A 21,102-nucleotide genomic window follows, 5' to 3' on the forward strand; every position below is an offset into this window, starting at 1 on the left:
CATAATTTATATATATGATAATTTTCATCATTATTGTAATCATTATTATTGTATACTATTAACATTTACATCTATATTTGTAAATTAGATTATACAAATCACAATACTAATAAAGTAATTAAAACATGTAGAAACAAGACAGGTTATACATTAAAGATGATTATTACAATCAATATTTATTTACAAATTTCTCCTCTTACTTGTCATATATGTAAATAAATTAGTGCATATTATATATTTTCTAAATTTTTATTCATAGTGCTTTGATAACTTTTATAGTCTAAATATCAATGTACATTTCAAAGAGTAAAATGAACAATACATTTATTTTTATATAAGAAACACTAATATTACAATAATTAAATTAATTAAATATCCTCAAAGAACTATAATAAAGGAGGTTAATTAAAGAAAAAGTGGATTAAACTTATTTGATACATTATTATTAATTTCCTTAATTCAAAAATTTAGGACATCATTTGTAAAACATATAAGAATAAATAAACATTATTAAACATAATGAAGTACTAAATTTTAAGAAGATTTAGAAATTACAAACATTGAACGTTTTTAAACTTTGGTCCATCATTTGTTTGACTAAATAATCAAAATTCACTTAAAAGGGAAGAAAAACACGATTTCTTAAATTATTAAATAAAATATATATAAATAAATGGTATGAGTAATAATAAAAAGAATAATTCGTAGTTCTTAATATTCACTCTTTCACACATAAAAACATTAAAATAATGAGTGATTGTTTCGTGGAACAATTAAATGACTTCTTTGTAGTGCTAAATTATTTAAAAAAATAATAATTAAAAAAGGCGAATGTTTTAAAGGTCAATAACCTTTTTAATAACTTTATCGAAGTTAAGGTTTTTAATTATCATACTACGATAAATGCAAGGGTTTATTAAATTCGCTGAAATTAATTGGCGCCCGGCTAAATATTTGAATTCTTGCCTTATTACTGTTGCAATAACCTTTTTTCTAGAAAGTTATTTGTTAGTGAACCTTCTGTCTGGAATTTTGCTTGGTAACATAATTTGTAGAATTATTTAGTGGTGTACTATCAATGGAGTTATCTGAAATATCTTCACTGCTGCTACTACGAATATCACCTTCCATCTGAAAAATTTCAAGTATAAATTAAAATTCTGAAACATTTTACAATTACATTTAATTTATATGGTATCAAAAAGTGCAAAACTTACTTGGCCGGCATAGAAAGCGTTGTATGCGATTTTAAGAATTAAATATGTCCAGATCATGTGAAGGAATAACAATAAAATTAGCAAAGAATTGAAAATATAATATGCTGGGAACATAGGTACTATTTTAGGTGCCTTTATCGATGTGCTGTAATTTAATTAACGATTTAATGTAACATGAACAAATTTTAATTGTACGGAAATATATTAGAAATTAAAATTATCAGAACATACCTATAAATTATCCAAAATGGATAAACACCAATACGTGTGATAATCCATAGGACTGTAAAAATGACAAATATACAATCACATAATTTCTGGTAGTTAGCATACTTAGCCATTTTTGCAGCCTAAAAAAAAAAAATATATATATATATATATTTTCCACGTACATATCAAATTTGTCATATCAATATTACATACCAGCAGTTTGAACAAGGCATACTTACTTCTAGAAAAATATCTGCACAATCATGCACTAATAAGACCAATGAACCAATTCTGGTTAAGTTTCCAACCCATGAAAAGCACATTAATACAATAGTAGCTATATGGTGAATGAACATTTGCCAAAAATCTTTTCTTTTTACATCAAAAAATTGAGAAAAACTTAGAGACCAGTAAAAGGCCATTGATATCATATAGTACCACCATATATCATTTGAAACTGGATGATATGGATAATTATAATAACAGTGATTTATGTCCCACAACCATGGCTTGTTCCATAAAATAATTAGTCCATATAGAAATGAGTATATGTAATATAAACATCGCCAGCTGTAACAGAAGAATAGATTATACTAAATATTTAAAGATAAATATATATAGACATAGTATGAATTTCAATGCAAAATTAACTTTATCATATTATTAACTTTTATATAAACGAAAAATTAAGAAGTATATTTCGTTTTTTATATTTCACTCTAAAAATCTAACCTGTTTTCACAAAATTTTGTAAGTGTTGATGGCTTATCCTGAGTACGTCTTAATCGCAACCATCTTTCTACTTGTCGTTCAGACCAATCTAATTGTTTAGCCAGTGCCAGGATCTTAAAATATATCCACATATTACAAAAAACCCCATAACATTTAATTTCTCAGTTGCTTTGATTTAGATTACATGAATCTGTTTGAAGAAATTAATATTGAACACACAATTTAGAACTGGACAAATTTTTTATGCTCTCAATATAATTGTTGTTTAATATCATGGTGTATTGTAGTATTGAATATCAACATTGATTTACTATAATTACTATTTACCATAACTTTTTATTAAATGTTTCTAAACTATTTTTCTCTTTATATATTAACTGAATAAAATGGATAATGACAAAATATTCATTAATTAAATTTTACTATTCAAATAGTTATGAATATTTCTATAATAAAATATGCAAATAAAATAGATTGAAATAACATATTTACAATTAAATTTTTACTTGGATAAGAACCAGCACAAAAGATATTTGACACAGTAATAAAAGCAACATTATTACATAATGCATACTACATGACAAGAATAGAAATAGAAAGATCACACTTTGAATTAGGGGTAATGAAAAGAGCAATACGTTGCTGGGACATGGTAGCACAGATGAACATAGATTTCAGAGAAAATGCTGTGAGAAACTGAAGATAATGGAGAAAGAGGTACCAGAAGAAAAGGGGAAGCGAATCACCCAACTATGGCGTAAACTATAGCAATTTGGACATGGAAATAACAACACATTATAGGAAACAGAGGAAAGCAACATATAACAAACAATAATAGAAAATACATCCAAAATACTATAGGAAGATGACAATGTATACAGAAATCAGACGAATCATGTTGAGAAGAATAATAAATAATAACAATGGAAACAAAAAAAGCAAATATGGGAATTAGCAAACTTCATAAAGAAAAGCACGAAGTTAGAAGGTTTCTGCTTAGATGAATAGAACGACCAAAGAAGAACAATCAAAACAAGAACAAAATATCAAAGACTGACACATAGAAGTTTTGTAGTAATCTGTACATTAAATTAAGATATAAATATATTTAAACAGATAGTGAATTAAGATTTAGCTTTAAGGAATAAACCGTGATTGAAACAAAATGTATCAAGCATGCACATATATAGAAAGATTATAATAGGCATTATTATGGATTATAATAGCCTCAATACAATAAACAAATACAATACAATTCATTTTTATTTATTGAAATTTTATTAATGACATCAAGAAAGCAGTTAATTTAATGCATGCTTACCTGTTTATGTTTAATTTTTCTGCTACGATAGGCTTTTTCTAATATTTCATTTGGTGTAGCTTTTTTTGTTCTTGTATTTTTTATACCAAGGGACTTACCAATGGGCGCAAAACAGTACCTACAAAAAGATTAGTAAAGCATGTAATTTCAATTAATTGAGTTGATGTAAGAGTTTAGAATGTCCTTGCATAGTATCATGTGATCTTTTCCTATGTAATACACATTATTATAACATGTCAAAGATTATGCGTGTACTATAATTTAGCTTACATTGAAAGTTTAATGAAATACTTAAAAAATGAAATTCCAATAATAAAGAATTTCAAAAGATATAAAATATAAATATTTACTTAAATACGCTATAACCTTAGTTCAATTACAAATTTGATATATTATTACAAAAGAATAGAGTGATTACCTTTCTAGGGCATATCTAATTATTAAAAGAACAAATGCCATAGGCAGAGGATAAATTAAATGTTGATAGTCTGCATATTTATTATCCGAATTTGGTTTGATATCTTCCCACGTTATATTAGGCGGTAACCAAACATCAGTTGACCAAAAAGCCGACGATACATTCCTTAATATATCCATTATTAGAATTCCTGCAATTGTTGATCTATATTTTAATTCCAGTAAATATTCACTAAATGTTATAAAACCGAAATAATTAAAGGAATACATACTTAATCTGCTTTAATAAAGGAAACTTCAACTACCTTCCTGTGCTTGTACGCCACCGCTCGAAGATTGAGCCTGTAGCTTCAATCTCCAATACACGCGTAACTTAGTTTTCCTTTTGACTCTTATTTCTGTTCTTGTTTTCAAATAAACAGATAAATTATCATTATCTTTTTTCCACAAAATTCTTACTCAAAATCGATTATTCGAATTCATATCTATTTTCATTGCACAGTTATCATTTACGAATACTAAATGTACATTAGACGTGTGTGTAATCATTCTGATAACAAACATTTTATGGATAACCTCGTTTTTAATACCAGTAGAAAAGTAGTAATAATGAATATAAGATTTTAATTTTTCTTAAGAAATATCAAAGTTTGTCATAAAAAATAAAAAAATTACTAAGATTATAATATATATTTTTATGAATTATTTATGCATTACTTTGTTATGGTTTTATATATATACATATGTACATATCACGATTGACATACGAAGTATTATTTACGAAATTTTATAATCTATCTGTATCGAATTATGTATTTTAATATTTAAAGCAGACATTAAAAATTAATCTGTATTTATTGTCAGTTTCGGATTATCACAGTGCCGTATTGAGGAAAACTAATACCTTAAACTTAAACTTACAATTACCTAAGATCTTATATTAAATATACATTACTATAAATTAATTGTCGTTTCAATAAAATTATGCATAAATTATTTGTAATTGTAAAAAATTGAAAAATATTGTTTAAACTAGCATGGTTACATAATTTTGTAGATAAGTATAATATTTAAAGTAAATAATTACATTTAAGAAAAAATTTCGTTCGATAACTTATAATTTTAAAACGTACGAAACATACGTAGGTAAATACATCTTTTTATCATTAATATTTGCAGATGTAGTATAGAAAAAATATTTTAAGGTTTTTATACAAAACCTTAACTTTTATATTTGTCTTATCAAACAAATGCAGTAACGCTTTAGTTGGGAGAATATACTTATATTCTTTACACGTATCTTTATATTTTTTATGTATAATAACAAAGTTTCTCAATGTTCAGTTGACCTAAAAAATGAAAGTAATAATAAACTATAGTGATATATTCATTATTCAGGGAATTACTACTACGATACTTTTTATGTTTTGTATTTTAAATAGGCACATATTTTCAGTTAATTTCTACTGGTTTATAAATATAAAAACATTCTTTTATAATGGATGGTAGTATAGATACAAGGCATTACTTATATAGATAACAATATTAGAAAGCAAACAGCACATATCTAGTTACTTCGTGTATCTTTAAAAGTTTATTTTATTCTTACAGTAAAAGCGATTACTCTGAATACTGATTTCCTTTATCGAAAAATATTATTGTGCGCATTTGCGATTAACAGGATATTGTTTCAATAAACGTCTAATTATACGTTGATAGATACGAGCGTTCTTTCTTTCGTGAGGCTTTAAAAATTCTCGCTTTGCTTTGTCAACCTTTATTGTTTTTCGTTTAATACCTGGTGTATGGACTAAAAAGGCACCATCAAGTATAATTAGTCGATAATGTAAAAGACACATCTCGAACATCTATAAGAAAATATTGAAAATTAATATAACACGTTTCTTACATAATTTATTATTATCTACAAAATTTATTATTCATATGACATTCTGTTTTAAAAATCTACCATTATGAAACTACTCATAATAACAATAATAGTAATAATAATAATAATAATAATAATAATAATACATATGTGCATAAAATTTTATAGAACAAATATAATTCTATTAGTATTTTATTTCTAAATAAATGTAAATCTGTCGAATACGCGCAATACCTGACTCATTTTATCTTGTCTGCCTTCCCAAGACATTTCTTCAGCATAAAAGGGATCATTTTGCGTTCCTATGTATACAGGCTCCCATCTATGATGTGGATATTCCCTTTTCGTAATAATAAGAGGTTTCACTTTACCTGGATCAGGTCTAATTAACCATCTACTAAGTCCAGGGAACTTTTGACAATGTGAACAAAGAAATCTATAAACCAGGAATTCTCTGTAAAATCTTTTGTATCTTCTCATTTATGGTTATATAGTGGCTAAAAGAAATATTTGTACACACTTTTATATTCTAACGAAACGTTCTTTTCTTAAGTTCTACGTTTCATTTACGTAATATCAAATTTTGATGACAATCATATGAAAATATGTATCATTAAGTGATACAAAATTTATTATAATTGGACCTAGTTAACAAACACAGTAGTGTACAAATACTTTTTTCTTTTTTTTTCTTGTTGCCAGTGTATATAATGTAATACATGTTAATATATATAAAATTCAAACAACCTTCCAATATAAATTTTGTAAAATCATTTTCGCACAGTTGTAATTATTTTTACAAACCTGTGAAAATAAACGGCTAGACCAGCCTTCGTTGCTGAGAGCAATTCCTTTTTTGTCAATGGTGGCACTTCGTTTGATTCTATCTCAAATACTGGTACCACGAAGACCATTCTGCCTTTTGGTGTTTTTTCCCGAACAATTTCCATAAAGCCGGATGCTAATCTTTGGCTAGGTAATAATTCGATATCGGTTACTAGAACACGAGTCGTGTTTGCTTGAATTCTGGCTACATTTCTGGCTACGTTAATAGGATAAATCATGCTTCTTCGTTTCCTTTCTGTTCCTCCATCTCCTTTTTGAAGATCGGTTGCCGCACAGTCACCACGAATTCGAGTAATCTGTCCTAAAGCTGGTGGGCGACTCGCCGGAAATACCAAATGAACAGAAACCTGTGAAAGTGCATACGTTAAAACTGTATTTAATACTTCCATGTACTTACGTGTGTATTCATCTCTATATTTAACGCATATAATCTTATATAGATACGATGCGATATATTTTAGTAATTAAAAAAACTACTTAAATGTACTTATGTTTACTCACGTGTTTTATAGAAATTATTTAGAAACAATGTAATTTACTTTACTCAATTTATACAATTTTTAAGGTAGAGGAAATTTAAAATCTTGCATTTCACTTTAAAGAGCATAATTTTTATAAAACATGATTAGCAGTATTTCTGACCGTGACAGTAGAAAATTATAGCATGCTGTTAATTTAATTACGTAGAGTAGGGGACAGAAATAAGTGGACAGGCAGTGTGATAGGTATCAATGAATTTTCCTTAAAGACAGTTTGTTTACACAAAAGTGTAAATGTTAATTTTAAATCAACTAAACTAACTAAATAATCTATATACCATAAGGATATATAACAAGTAAAATCTAAGTACTAAAATCTAAGTAATACTAGCACTGGTTCGACGATACCTACTTCTTTTATCTATCCACGTATCTTTGTCCCAGATTGGATTTTTTTAGAAACGGTTGCTTTCGTATCGCAAGCAAAGTAGTTGGCGATGACTAAATTAAAATTGAACGAAAATTTGAGATAGTCGCGATGGAGAATAGATTTGGACATGCGGTATGCATATAATGCCTGAAATTCAATCATACTACTAGCGACCTGTTTTGAGAGCGAGTGCATAGGGAAACCTTGTACATTTCAGGTTCGCATCGACAGGCCCGATCGAGGAGAGCAACGGCGATACCAGCGTCGAGGCCAGGCGTGAAAACGGCCAGGCTTAATGGACCCTCCCATCTCCGAGCTAATTCCACGATTCCATAGACTTGATCTGCAGTGGCGTGCGTGCAGAGGGTCACCTGAGGCAGCTTGTTCCTCTCCTCGGTTCCGCGCAATACAAACGGTAGAATTCTGTAGGGGCTCTTCTCACCGATTTCGGGGCTCCAGGTGACTTTGGATGCCGGATACGAGAGCATATTCGGCAGGCCATGGTACCATCTGCAGAAACTTTTGTTCCTAGGTTGCAGACCTGCCATGTACATGCCAGCTACGAAAGCAAGTGCTCCAGTCTGTACATCTTGCTGAAAACTTGAATAAGTCTTTGGTATTAAGATATCGCTAGTACCGATCACCAATATCGGTAAATCGAATCCACGATCGATCAAGAGACGACCAATCAGGAGAAAGAAGAACATTAAACTCAACCAGATTAGGAACTTTCGACCAGAGCAACGCATTGTTGTTAAAGAGACGATTTTCCATGTTCTAAACGCGGTAAATTCATTGAACTGAGATGTACTTGGGCACTGCTGTTGCCGTTCAGGCAAGACGAGGCCGTCAATTTTGGATCAATACAGCGCAGGCGTGCCTACCTTCGATACAATTCGCCAGAATTTAAACCTACGAAAACAAAAACTTCAGCTTAAATTCACAAAAAAACTCGGCTCAAATTTTTAGTAATCGCTATAAAATAAATGGCAACTAAAACGACGACTGGACTGTACCATTTCATTTTTTATGGCTATTGCATTAAATGTATTTGTATGGGTATAGGTATTGTAATAAAATTATTATATTAATTTATATACATACATGTGATGTTGTACAATAGAAAAAAACGTTTGTGTACCTGCATGTATACATACGTATATTATGAGATGTACCTGCCTAATGTATATTGTACTTCGTAATATCGTAGAATATAGCTAGCAGGATTATATGTAAGCTATTTAAAGTTATTATTAGTGATTTAATGCCATCAACAGATCGTTATTGTCTTGTTTGTTATGGAGAATTTCAAGGTTGCTTTCATCCAGCGTTTGTACTATGGTATTATAGCGATGAGACATTTTTTTGCGGTTCATTAACAATGATCAACTTTCCAGTAAAACTCTATGTAGACGACGATGCCGTTGTCTAAAGACCTATCGCACAGATACAGATTTAACAATTTAGCGTGAATTAAATATCTGATATTTCATTGTGCATACAGACCGAAATCTTATCTAGGTGGAAATTCCTTTCAAGGTATGGTATAGATGGTTGACTAGGTGATAATCGTTGACGTTTACCTTTGGGATTATCCTATTAGGAATGTTGTTTATTTTACGTTGCCACTAGCGATCCAATGAGAAAATAAAATACAGTTCTTAAACAAGCCTCGTACTTAAACAAAAATATTCACTCGCTGCATGCGGTTGATCGCCAATAAGACGTGGGAAACCGATTTTAATGTACGGGGTGTATCTTAATACGTGGGACACACTTTTAAAGTGAGCAGGAATCACGAAAACAATGGAAAAAGTTTGTATCAACGCGTGTCCTATTTGATCTTGTATCAAAGTTAGTAGCCACTTTAGTGTTTTAGTAATCCACAACTGTTTGCCTTCATATTTCACATATTTCATTTTTCACACAGGTACTTTTGTGGTCTTGAATGACTGTGGTCATTGAAATCGCCTTGAGAGTGGCTACGATGGTAGCTGTTCAAAAATACGTAGTTGCATTTAAACAAATGACGGCGAACTTCAAATATTCTAAGCGCATCCACCGGATAAAACGTTTTGACAGCCATACTATGGCCCCCTTGGAACCAAATAATTTTTGTTTCAAACATTGCTCTTTATCTGCAAAATTAAAACAAGTGACTCACCCTGTAGAGCTATTAAAGCGATAGTTCTGTCGCTAGTGACTCGTGGCCTAAATCTGTCTAAATGTCTCCGCTAAATTTTACCGTTTCAAATACCGCTCCAAATTTTATCAATATAATCACGATGGTTGTGTTTTATGGGAGTGCTAATGAAATATTAAAATGTTTTGTATAATGTACACATCAAAATTTTGTACAGGCGTTATGAATCAGTGTATCTACTGTAAATTATTCATATATCGTTAGGTCAACATCCGACAATGACCTACCGTGATGTATCTTACCGGAGAAAACAAGGAATGCGATGAAATTTGGCTAATATCTTCGTGATTTATTCCAAGGTTGCGTTCTAATTTTAGTGTATCGATAGGGAATTTACGTTACTACATCCTTCACCGTAGCATGCAATGCGCCAAATCTACGAAATGCAATTCGGAGCCAGTAGTCTGTAAATTGTTCGAAGGAGTATACGGATCGTCTCGTCTTGATTCCTAAACATCGTAATTTTGAAGTTCAACTTTATATTCCTTCCATTCTCTTTCATTTGTGATGTACCATCCGCGTTTATTATGTGTGGTCGTGCCTACATATTGATGCGTGGACTTTTATTCAATGGTCGTACGTGTATATAGTAAGTACATGAGTAGATTTAAAGAAGACATAATCACCGGTTTGATAAATATGTACACATATATTATATGACCTTTAAGTGCGGCTTTATCAGCTTTGTTTTTCTGTTATCACACAGCTCCTTTTTTTAAACGTTTACTTTGAGATTACATTTACATCACAAACGCGAAGGAAAAGGAGCATGCATTCGATATCTAGGAAAATAGAAACATAAGTATTATTTATAATTTTTAAGCATGCAGCATCGTAGATATACTACGACTGACCTATAGTACATTCGAGTGGTTTGAACTTAGTATTCTTTAAACAGAGGTTGAACAAATAATTCTATACATTTCTTAACTATATTTGAAGTATAATATAATAAGTATAATTATATGAGAGTTAAAAAGTGAAAGAACATATAAATAATATAACTCTTATTTTTGTAAATTCGTTTGACACGATTATTCAACGAAATATGTATGTGAAAAAATAATATCAACGATTACAGATAGAAAATATGCTAAAATAAATCATTTGTAACGGATAGTTAAATATCGAAAATTAATTTAATAAATCTTTAAACTTTTCATTATATTATACTTACTATTAATACGTTATATAAGTTTTTATTACGATCATACAGGGTGACATAGAAATTAGATTTTGTTATTTCGCTCTTCCGAACGGTGAAAAAAGATTATAGTATAAATATCAATAAACTTGGCCAAGTTGCCGAATAGTTACCTTCTTACTGATTTTGATGCCCTCGAAATATGTTGTCAAAATTATACATATATAGGGTGGTTGGTTCTAGTTTCCGTATTATGCACAAAAGTATGTCATAGCGACGCATAAGGAATGGAAAGAGTAACAAATATTCCAACCACTGAATTGAGGATGAAAGAGGGAGGGTAGTGGTAGTACAGGGTAGTAAAGAAGTGGGCTATCGAAGTAGTGGGGAGGTTTACCATTTTTTCATTCGACAACGGAAGATTCGCAACCTGCAAATTCTAAAAATTAAGAAACTTTGGGGATATGTGGAGAAAATACAGAAATGTATTAAGCAAATTTTTTCTTCTGTTCAAATTCGCTTTAAGGGGGTGAAATTGACCTCTGAAAATCCAGTGATTTTTCTCCTATCTCTTCCTCTCTTAGTTCGCTAGAAATTTAGCAGTATTTTAATAATTGTTATAGCAATATCTATAGCAATCTTTTAATAAGTGATATCTCTAACCTACATAAAATACATTTTCCCTTTTTCTCTTCCAACCAGTAACGATTTCCCTGTCTACAGGCCTCTGGCTGCCTCCTTTTCCTTCATTCTCTAGATATTTCGCTTAACCCACTATTCTTACGTACATATTATACCTACTATAGTACCTACTATTATATTTGGCATTCCAAATTCTATTATATTGCATCTTGACCTTGTAACTCTTTGTTCCTTTCCGTCAGAACCTTAATTATATCAATCTCCTGCTGTCTTGGATTTTCTACACCTAGCTGGCTGCGATCACTTCTCTAAAGGCATTCTTCTCTTGCTCTGCTACTTTCTGTTCTTCTAATTTTCCTTTCTTTTTCTTTTACGTATCCTTCACCTAATAATCCACCTACACCTCTTTTTATACTCTCTTCATATCTCAAAGCTCTTGCCTCTGCTCGAAGCCCAGCCTTCTCCTTCTCTCTGAGCTTTGCCTGGTATTATATACTTAGGTGTGCATCTAGACCTAGCACCGCCTCAAGTAACTTTATCTAGCATAATTAAATAATTAAATTTTCATAAGTAATCGACTAGAGGAGATAAATAGAATATATAGATAAAATATATAAAGAAAATAAATAGAATCAAAATGGTTACTATTCATATTTTGAACTAACGCAGAAATTTGTTTTCATTATTTCAGATGTTGTTGCAATTGTAAGTCATAAATGAATTAGAAAATTTTCTAATATTACATGCATTAATAAGATGTTAAGGACAAATTATAATAATATTATATGAAATAAAAACATAAAATAAGCTATAACTCTTACGTAAATTTTACAAAGACAATACGTATAATGATGGCCACGAAATGGAACGAACATTCCTATCATTATCTCTTTTAAATACAACTAGAAATAAATAAAAAATAAAACTTGAAAATATCAAAAGTATCAAAAGATGCTCGAATTTAAATCCATTAAATATAAAATGCCACTATCAAACAGTTTCTTCTTGTACAAATATATCTTACGAACCAGTTTCAACCCAAAACTTCTTTGTTCCTCCGTAAACATTCTTTATAAATTAAATTTATCCATACTGAAAGGTCATGGATAAATAGTTATGAAATGGAAACGATTGCATCACCAGTGCAGTAGTTATATGTGTAAAGAAAGAAGTTACACATGCCTGCGTTACCTTGATACATTGATGTAAAACCAACAAAGGACTAGGTTAAAGAAAGAAATCGCTATTGATGATAGCATTGTACTTCATAAGCAAAGGAACCTTGACCTTTGTCAATGGACGTGCCCCTTTTCCCAGCACCGCCAATCCTTGGGGGTGTTGCGACGCCCGTTAGTGATGTTATAGACGTTGCGAAGTTGACACCTGTTTCGCTGTCCGCTGTTACATGCGCTCGTAAACAACATGCCGGGAAGAAAATGCACAGGGCGATCAAGATCCACAAAATACGACATTCTGCCCATAGGAACGTAATACATCCGAAATCGAAGGACGAGATCGGACGTCGCGTTACCGAGTTTCACATAACGATGACCGAACAGCAGAGGCACAACCAGAATGAAGACGACAACGATGTAGTTTTTGCAATAGGTATGACTAATTTTCGACAAGTGTTTTAACATCGTATGATAACGTATTAAAGATATTTGCATTTATGTATCATTGATTAAATTTGAACAAAGTTTGTCAAGATTATTTGATCACATGAGCATATCGTGTACAGGGATTGAACAAAATAATGGGAGCACCTCTTATACGTTATATACATATTATGCATGCATATATACATATATTTTATTTTCTCCGACTCCTGTATATTCGAGTAAACGTTATTGGAAAATATATTATTTTCAAAATGAATTCTTTAGAATGTCTAGACGTAGAGACGTGTATCTTATATAAATTATATAACAGTTTAGCTCTTCACGGTCCTGTGATCTTCACATTTTTTTTTATGTTTCCTTCTTAGCTTCAGTTTTAAATACACCTCGTACAATAACTTACACAAGTCGATATATTAACTTAATTTGACAAAGATATGTCAATGTAAGTATGTTGAAACGCAAAAAGATATTTAAATTACGAACCAGTTAGAACATATGTGTGTATATGAAACGAGAAATAGTGATCATTCTACGTGTAAATCTAGTGCTAATCACATAGTTTTATATTATGTTGTGAAATATTTATTTGCTCTTTTGATATGTGTACGTTTAGGTTTACTACTACTATCTCTACACTTAGTTACTCGTTAATTGATTATTTAATAATAGATGGAAGCTAATTATACTTATATTTAATAGAGTCATTTATTAGAGACAAACCGAATTTAAACGACGATAGATAATAATAATAATAATTCCTAAGGTATAATCATTCTTTATAATAGTTCAAAATTGTACACTTTTTTACATAAGACATATAAAAATGTTTATATGAACATATAAAACACACGAAGCATAAATTTGCAACAATACTAAATAAAATAATAAAAGGAAGAGAAAGTAAAATTAAAATAAAACAATCCATTTTGGCGATAGTTTTAGAATATTTCTAAGCTGCCCTAATTATTTTATGACAAAATCTTTATCTTTATTTCTATGCCTTCAAGCTCGTTTATATATATATACACGTATACTATACAATACTTTTAAATAATACTATAGAATTTGCAGAATTGTACAGGAGTATAAGTTTGATGACTATATCACCGGTTGGATGTATATGCTATTTCTGGTTTCATTAATAATAACGCGTTAAGAAGAACTAAATCAATACGTAAGGAAAAACCGAATGTAGGACAGTGGAACGCACTATAGAGTTTAAAATTGGAAGTTAAGCCTAAGAAAATTTAGATGAGTTTCAAGATGCGTATATACTGTACTGTACTATATAATTGTAATTCAAATTAAAGAAATATATTGACAATATGCACAGTAAATTCAACGAAGTAATAGCATTTCATGCATTACAGGAACATATCTATGTACATATACAGGATCGAATCGAATAACATGTATGTATAGGCTATAGCCAAGCGAGCATATGACAATTCCTTATAAAAAATAAGGAGAAAATATCGAATAACATTTTTTCGTTCGAAGCTTAATTTCTGAGAAAATCGAGTTTGAAAATTTGTCTAGGACGCTTGATCGTGACTAATTACCAATTGGGTAAGAGTGAACAATCAAAAAGAGATTATTATACGTGCAAAAATAAGTAAAAATACTTTCCATTTAAGGTTTCATTCCCAAGAAAATGAAGTTTGATTGTCGCTGCTTGGCACAACATTGATAGTGGCACAACCCGAAAAATATATATTTTAGAGAAGAGTTTTTTTCAAATTTACAAAGAAATCTTCGCGAGTCGTTTCAACGATATTATAAGGCTGACTTAATACAACATATGCGACTATTCGCGAAAACAGTATAACTTTCCACTTGTTGCAAAACGACTGAAGATGAGACAGTGTTGTAAAATTAAGGCCAGGTTGATAACAGCATAAGTAATAATTTTTCTCTATGACGCAAAACCGATAGAGTTGTAAATATTTACCGTTTTACACGATAAAAATAGAAACACAGTGTAGTCTGAAATTTGTTGAATTATGCCACTATCAATGCCAAGCAACGATATGCTTAATTAAGAACAGGCCTGGTACACGCGCATGATATATTTTCAAATTTATTTTTCTCGAAAACAAAGAATCTTGTGAAAAATTTGTTCCACTTATTTTCGACTTATTTTCATGTATAGGATAATTTCCTGTCGATTGTTTCCTCATACTCGGTGATCAGCCAAGTTCAAGTATAAGCTAGTCAAATCTTCTTCTTATTTTTTCATAAGAAATCATCTCACGCCCACCTGTACATGTTATTGTGCCAGACCTTGTATTCTTAAAGATTTACGAGGCTCGTCGTTATTAGAGACAACGTTATATTTAACTATAATGATCTTGAGCAAAGAAAATATATTTCCTTTTTATCGTCATTTTTTGTCATCTACGTAATACATTATAAAGCAAGAAAATCATTTTTAAAGGTTGCATTAAATTATTATAGTATTATTGCAGTAATAATTTGTTCTATTATTCTTAGATACACCTACGACAGTTTCGGAAGACATCTCTCCGCGATACAAAACGACCGCAAATTCCGAAAAACCGACGAAATCAATTGCTATTCAAACAACAGTTGGACTACCATTGCGACTCAGGGTTTTACCATCCGTTAAAGATATCGTCGAAGAAGAAGATGTAGCTTCGTCAAATGTAAAAGGATTTTCGAAAATATGGAGACATATTAGATTTCTAGGAAGATTATCACTCTCGTTGTTTGGTAAAAATACATTGATATCTCTTCTTTCGCTCATAATTTACGATTGCTATTAAAAAATAGTGTATTGAAGATACTTTTCATAAAATATACATATAGTGGCTCATGAAAGTATTCGAACACTTACCATACAATATTTTTATGAATACCGTTTTTGTCCCCACAAAACTAAACTTATAATACTAAAATTTCAAATCAATCCGAAAATGGATATAGAAGTCACAAGACATTTACCGCCAAACGTACATTTAGTGCGAAATTAGTATATAGCACGACTAGTAGTCTTAAATATTCAGTTACGGTAGAACTCTACTTATCCGAACTCCAATTACTGGAAAGAAACTTTAGTTAAGTTAGTAATTTAGTCGATTAACTGAACTCTTACTGGTTGAAATCACTTATTTGAAGAGCTCCTATTATGTGAACAAAGAATAATAGGTACTGGGGAAAAGTGTTGAACTTCTTTAATAGAAGTCCAATTATAGAGGAGTTATCAAACAAGAACAGAGTTGCAGAAACTAAAGGTCGAAGTTTTACTCGTATAAGTGCTAAGGATGGTCTCGCTACATAACGTGTTCTATGAATATAACGCATAATTGACTGTTGAAAACTTTGTTGATCTTTGGGAAACGTACGCTTCCAATAAATATCTTGTAACCTCTGTTACATTTTCAGATCCGATTTTCAGACTCGAGGTAGGAGTAATAATCGAGGTCGAGTCTCGTTACAGTGCTAATGAGATTTTCAAATATTTCACATAGTATTCAGGGTGTAACAGAACGTGTGAGACTCACAATGAGAGAAGTTCATATAAACGCATGCTCTGTCTTCGTTTATGAGATATAAGGAATTTTGCATACAGTGAAAATTCTATTGATGATGTTAACATATTAAGGTTCGGAATGGAACAAGCTTTTCGGCAAATTCAGGAATCATTCAGAACTTAATAAGATCCATGACAAGACGTTTACAGGATTGCCTCGAAATGCAACGTGGTCATTTTCTGTGAAGGTAATTAATAGGGGTGTGCGCATACCCAAAGTTGCTGGTACCCGAGGCTTGGATCTGGTCTGCTCTTTTTAATTTTACAATCGGATTTTCTGCCCTTAGATTTAGAATGATTTCCACATTTAACTATAAGAAATAATACGAAATATTGGGAGTACGCAGATGTTACAAACTTTGGGGATCACGACACAATCTCGAGTAGAATTCTCGACCCCATTCGAACTCGAAATATCGAGTACCCGCGCACCTCTAATAATTAGATAACACAAAATAAAAACAAAAAATTCGTTATATCGCATAAACTAATACATATATATATATATGGATTTTTTCCATTGTTCTTAGTTGTACAATGAGCTCTCGAAGCGAAGCTTTTCAAATCGAAGCTTTTAGGAGTGTTTGAATATTTTCATAATTTAAGGAGTGATTCTTGACGCCGAAATAAGAATAAGAAAGTAATTTGTCTTTATTGATAATTAAAAATAGACCAAAATATCCTTGCACGCGAGTAAACCTCCTCGTACGAACGAAAGGAGGTCAGCCTAAGGGGCGTAGAGTGATTTATTGAAAAAAATGATTCTCATATCGGCAAACAATTTTAATATGTAATTCGCTTTTACTATTTTTAGTTAACAAACGTGGTTTACGTATTATAGGATTAACGTGGTTACTTACCATTTGGGCAATTGCTGGTGCAGTGGCTTTTTGTGTCATTGAGGGACCACGGGAACGTGAGCAAGTTGTAAAATTGAAGGATATGCAGAAAGATTTAGCAGTTGGCTTAGCGACGGAATTGAGACAGTTGCGTACAGAAAAAGAAGAGGACGTAGAACCGCTTTGGAGTAACAAAGTGCACCAATATGTAGAAAAACACGAAAAGTTGCTATTGATGGCAGTTAGTTCTGGATATGGCGAAAGTGGAAATAGTGGACAACTTTGGACGTTCCCGGGTTGTATCTTATTTGCGCTTTCACTTCTCACCACTCTTGGTAATTGAAATATCGTTTCTGTAGCAAATAAATGCTTCTTAATTATTGCGATAAATATAAAAAAGAAAAAATACAAACGGTATCAGTTTCAAGCGCAGGATTTTAATATGCACATTGTATTGTTTCTTTAAATAATTAGTGTAAAATGTAACATTAGCAAACTTAGGAGAGATAACGAATAGACTGCGTATTTTTATAGAAATTTATATTTTTGAGAATATAATTGATAAAATTAAATCTCGGTACAAAATTGTTCTACCTAACAAGTATTATGGAAAGCATTATACATTGAATAGCTTACGTGTCTTTCATGCTATGTATATTTTGTGTAATTTTACACTTTCTAATTTCCTATAAGTTCGCAAAAATACGCAGTCTGATAACGAATCTTTCGAAAAATATAATCGGGCGCTTACTTTTATTTATTCTATACTGTTTTTAGATGCTTAAGCAACATAGTTACGTATAAGCACATATATTTTTTTTATTTTTGCCAATTTGTAATATGCTTCTATTTCTGTTAGGTTTTGGTGCCCCGGTTCCACGAACGACAGCTGGTCGAACAGTAACTGTTATTTTTGCAGCAATTGGTATACCTGCACATTTTCTTTTAGTTATGAATCTTGGTCTTCTGTTAGCAGTACGATTACAAAGATATGCTATATCGAGGATACTTGAAGGATATGAGCAAACAGAGCTAAGTTATACACCGCCAGTACCAAAATGGGTTAAGGTAGTGCCCTTCGTTTGTGTAGGTAATTATAAAATCATAATGCCCATGTATATACGCTTATAATATTCGTATAATTTTTCTATGAGATTGGTTAATATAACGTTATCACGATTAGTGATCTGAAAAAGTAAAAACCTGGAGTAAATTTATATGTCTGTTAACTTTACACGACTAATTACAAACAGAACAGTTTTAGGGGATCCCATTGAAACCATTGACACAGATTTTGTCGATTATTATTCACTGACACCAAATTTGATCGACTCCAGATTTCATAGACCACAGCTTTTGCTGACGACAGCTTCGATTGACTGGCAGTATTAGCACAGGGAAGTAAGAGAGAACTTTTACTTAGATAGACTTTATGCTACAGATGATTGATAGCCTGCCACCTTACGGTGTACGAATTAAGGAACCAATCCAAACCCAATATCGAACACAAACTGTTTAGCAATTAAATAAGTTTTGGTTTATAAATTTCAATTTATTTGCGATAAGTTTGAACGTAATTTCAACACAAATCGATATCAAGTTCGTGGTTTGTGTTAAATTTGAGTTAGCATTTTTAACCCGACCGCGATCGGCCACCGATTTTATCCGCAACAATAAACTTACGTGCATAAGTGAAAATTCGCTTTTATTTGCATGTATTGATACTGACAGTCATACCGCCAAACATAATAATTCAGTTGAAGCTGTTGTTGATATAGTCTGGTGTCGGACAACTGTGGTGTTGGGCAAGTCTGATGCTGGTAAAATTTAGTATCAGTAAATATGTCATCGGTGATTTCAATGGGATTTGTTTTAGGGGTCTTTGAAGTCATAAAATCTGATTCAAGTATTATTTTTTACTAGGATAAAAATATGCCCTTACCAGGCATGTTTCATATTAAAAAAGCAAAACTTTGCCAATTGATTTAGAATATGGCTTTAAGTAAATAATGTAATGTACAGGGTGAAATAAAATTAAGGACAATAAAAATTACCACTCGGAATAACTCGTTATTGTCGCAGAGATAGTACTATATTCGAATATTAATGTGAGTAACTATACATTATTTTCAATTACAGCCACTTACTATCTGCTGGGAGTCTTATGTTTTGGAGTAGCTAGATCCAGGCCAATTGCAGCAAGTGTTCTATTTCCTTTAGATTTTACTGCTGCTGGTGGTCTTTCAACAATAGTTGGCTATGTGCGAGTATTATACGGTCTTTACTTGGAAGGTGCAGTCACTATTGCTGCTATTGCGGTTGCGGTTTTGGGTGTATCAACTACTCAGAACTTGACCAATATTGGTCTCAAATATGGTTTATTAATCGAAGCTTAGTATTTTCAATAAACGTTTTATATTTCGAATATATAACTATCTTAAAGATAATTTGTCATAAAGCTGTTTCGTTGTAATGCATATTTCACTGAATTGCATTAAATTATACATATCAGTAAAATGTAGTTTCAAGATCGATAATTTTCAGAATAAAATTTTATAAGAAATTATAAATATATAAAACACAATAGAATTCTATGTTCCACATTTACACCATATGTTTTAATTACAAAGTATATATTATAAATAACAAAATTCTACAGCTATAACAGCATAATTTATTAACGTTCGTTAGGTAATACGAAATACGACATCGGCATAAAACGAATAAAATAATTGAATATATACATACATATATACAATACCACATACGTCATAAACTCCAGAATCGATAAAATTATTTCATGAATATTTTATATAATATTTATATAAATACTTTTAAATTATGTAAATATTTAATATCTCTGGTTAGGAATATCCAATAAATTAACATTCTTCGTAGGCAGCAGGTGTAATAAAACACATTCTGCGTCAATTAGTAAAAATCTTTAATTACTACGAATATTTACTACACTCTATTTTCACATGCATAAAGATATCATTGTACATACAGTAAATATTAATATATGACAAGGATAATGAAAATTTTGATATGAAAACATATAATTAGAAACATATAGTTAGAAACCATTTTATCAAAAATGATTAACATAAACATCTATCTATCTCTTTCAATCAATAAATTTTCTTCCATTCTGTTGTACTTAGATTCAAAAAATTCAATATTGATATTTACAAAATCATATTTATCGTGTAACTTTCTAATATGACTATACTATACTTGCCATATTAAAAAATCATGTATATGTATATATATATATCTGTATTACTTGAACCTTAAACAATTGATTACTGAAGAAATTATTTGAAGTAAAGTACTGATTTAAAATTATAATATGGACATTATCTATAATCTATCATTATATATTGTTTATATTTTACACATACTTCTGCATTTGTAATCATTGTAGTTAAACTAAATTAATAAATTAAATTTATACTTTATAGTTTTGTTTCATTTGCGCTAAATTAATGTATACCAAACGTAGTGAAATGAAATTCAAGATATTAAAATTAATAATAAAATGTTAAACATATAAATT

General features: G+C 30.7%; 3 protein-coding genes across 4 annotated transcripts; 1 reads left to right on the plus strand and 2 right to left on the minus strand.

Annotated features, from left to right (window-relative positions):
* Positions 1-809: 809 nt before the first annotated feature.
* LOC132909006 (ceramide synthase 6) lies at positions 810-4,446 on the minus strand. 2 transcript variants are annotated; one of them, XM_060963577.1, is made up of 8 exons: positions 4,170-4,446; positions 3,899-4,088; positions 3,481-3,598; positions 2,160-2,272; positions 1,667-1,997; positions 1,449-1,567; positions 1,218-1,362; positions 810-1,131 (listed from the first exon to the last, which is right to left on the minus strand). In XM_060963577.1, the coding sequence occupies exons 2-8, from the start codon at positions 4,075-4,077 to the stop codon at positions 1,009-1,011; spliced, it is 1,128 nt and encodes a 375-aa protein (XP_060819560.1). In that variant the 5' UTR covers positions 4,078-4,088; positions 4,170-4,446; the 3' UTR covers positions 810-1,008. The 2 variants fall into 2 exon arrangements, with proteins under 2 accessions (XP_060819560.1, XP_060819559.1); XM_060963576.1 differs by having other exon boundaries at positions 3,899-4,102.
* An 860-nt stretch (positions 4,447-5,306) lies between these two features.
* On the minus strand, positions 5,307-17,686 carry LOC132908997 (beta-1,4-glucuronyltransferase 1-like). The gene is made up of 5 exons (XM_060963548.1): positions 17,565-17,686; positions 7,744-8,452; positions 6,590-6,978; positions 6,020-6,221; positions 5,307-5,765 (listed from the first exon to the last, which is right to left on the minus strand). The coding sequence occupies exons 2-5, from the start codon at positions 8,287-8,289 to the stop codon at positions 5,553-5,555; spliced, it is 1,350 nt and encodes a 449-aa protein (XP_060819531.1). The 5' UTR covers positions 8,290-8,452; positions 17,565-17,686; the 3' UTR covers positions 5,307-5,552.
* On the plus strand, positions 12,810-21,004 carry LOC132908996 (uncharacterized). The gene is made up of 5 exons (XM_060963547.1): positions 12,810-13,137; positions 15,645-15,884; positions 17,546-17,878; positions 18,403-18,633; positions 19,683-21,004. Exons 1-5 carry the CDS (start codon positions 12,825-12,827, stop codon positions 19,937-19,939), a joined length of 1,374 nt encoding a protein of 457 aa, XP_060819530.1. The 5' UTR covers positions 12,810-12,824; the 3' UTR covers positions 19,940-21,004.
* Positions 21,005-21,102: the final 98 nt, after the last annotated feature.

Source organism: Bombus pascuorum, chromosome 7 (genome assembly GCF_905332965.1).
Source record: "Bombus pascuorum chromosome 7, iyBomPasc1.1, whole genome shotgun sequence".
In the NCBI taxonomy this organism is placed as follows: Eukaryota; Metazoa; Arthropoda; class Insecta; order Hymenoptera; family Apidae; genus Bombus; species Bombus pascuorum.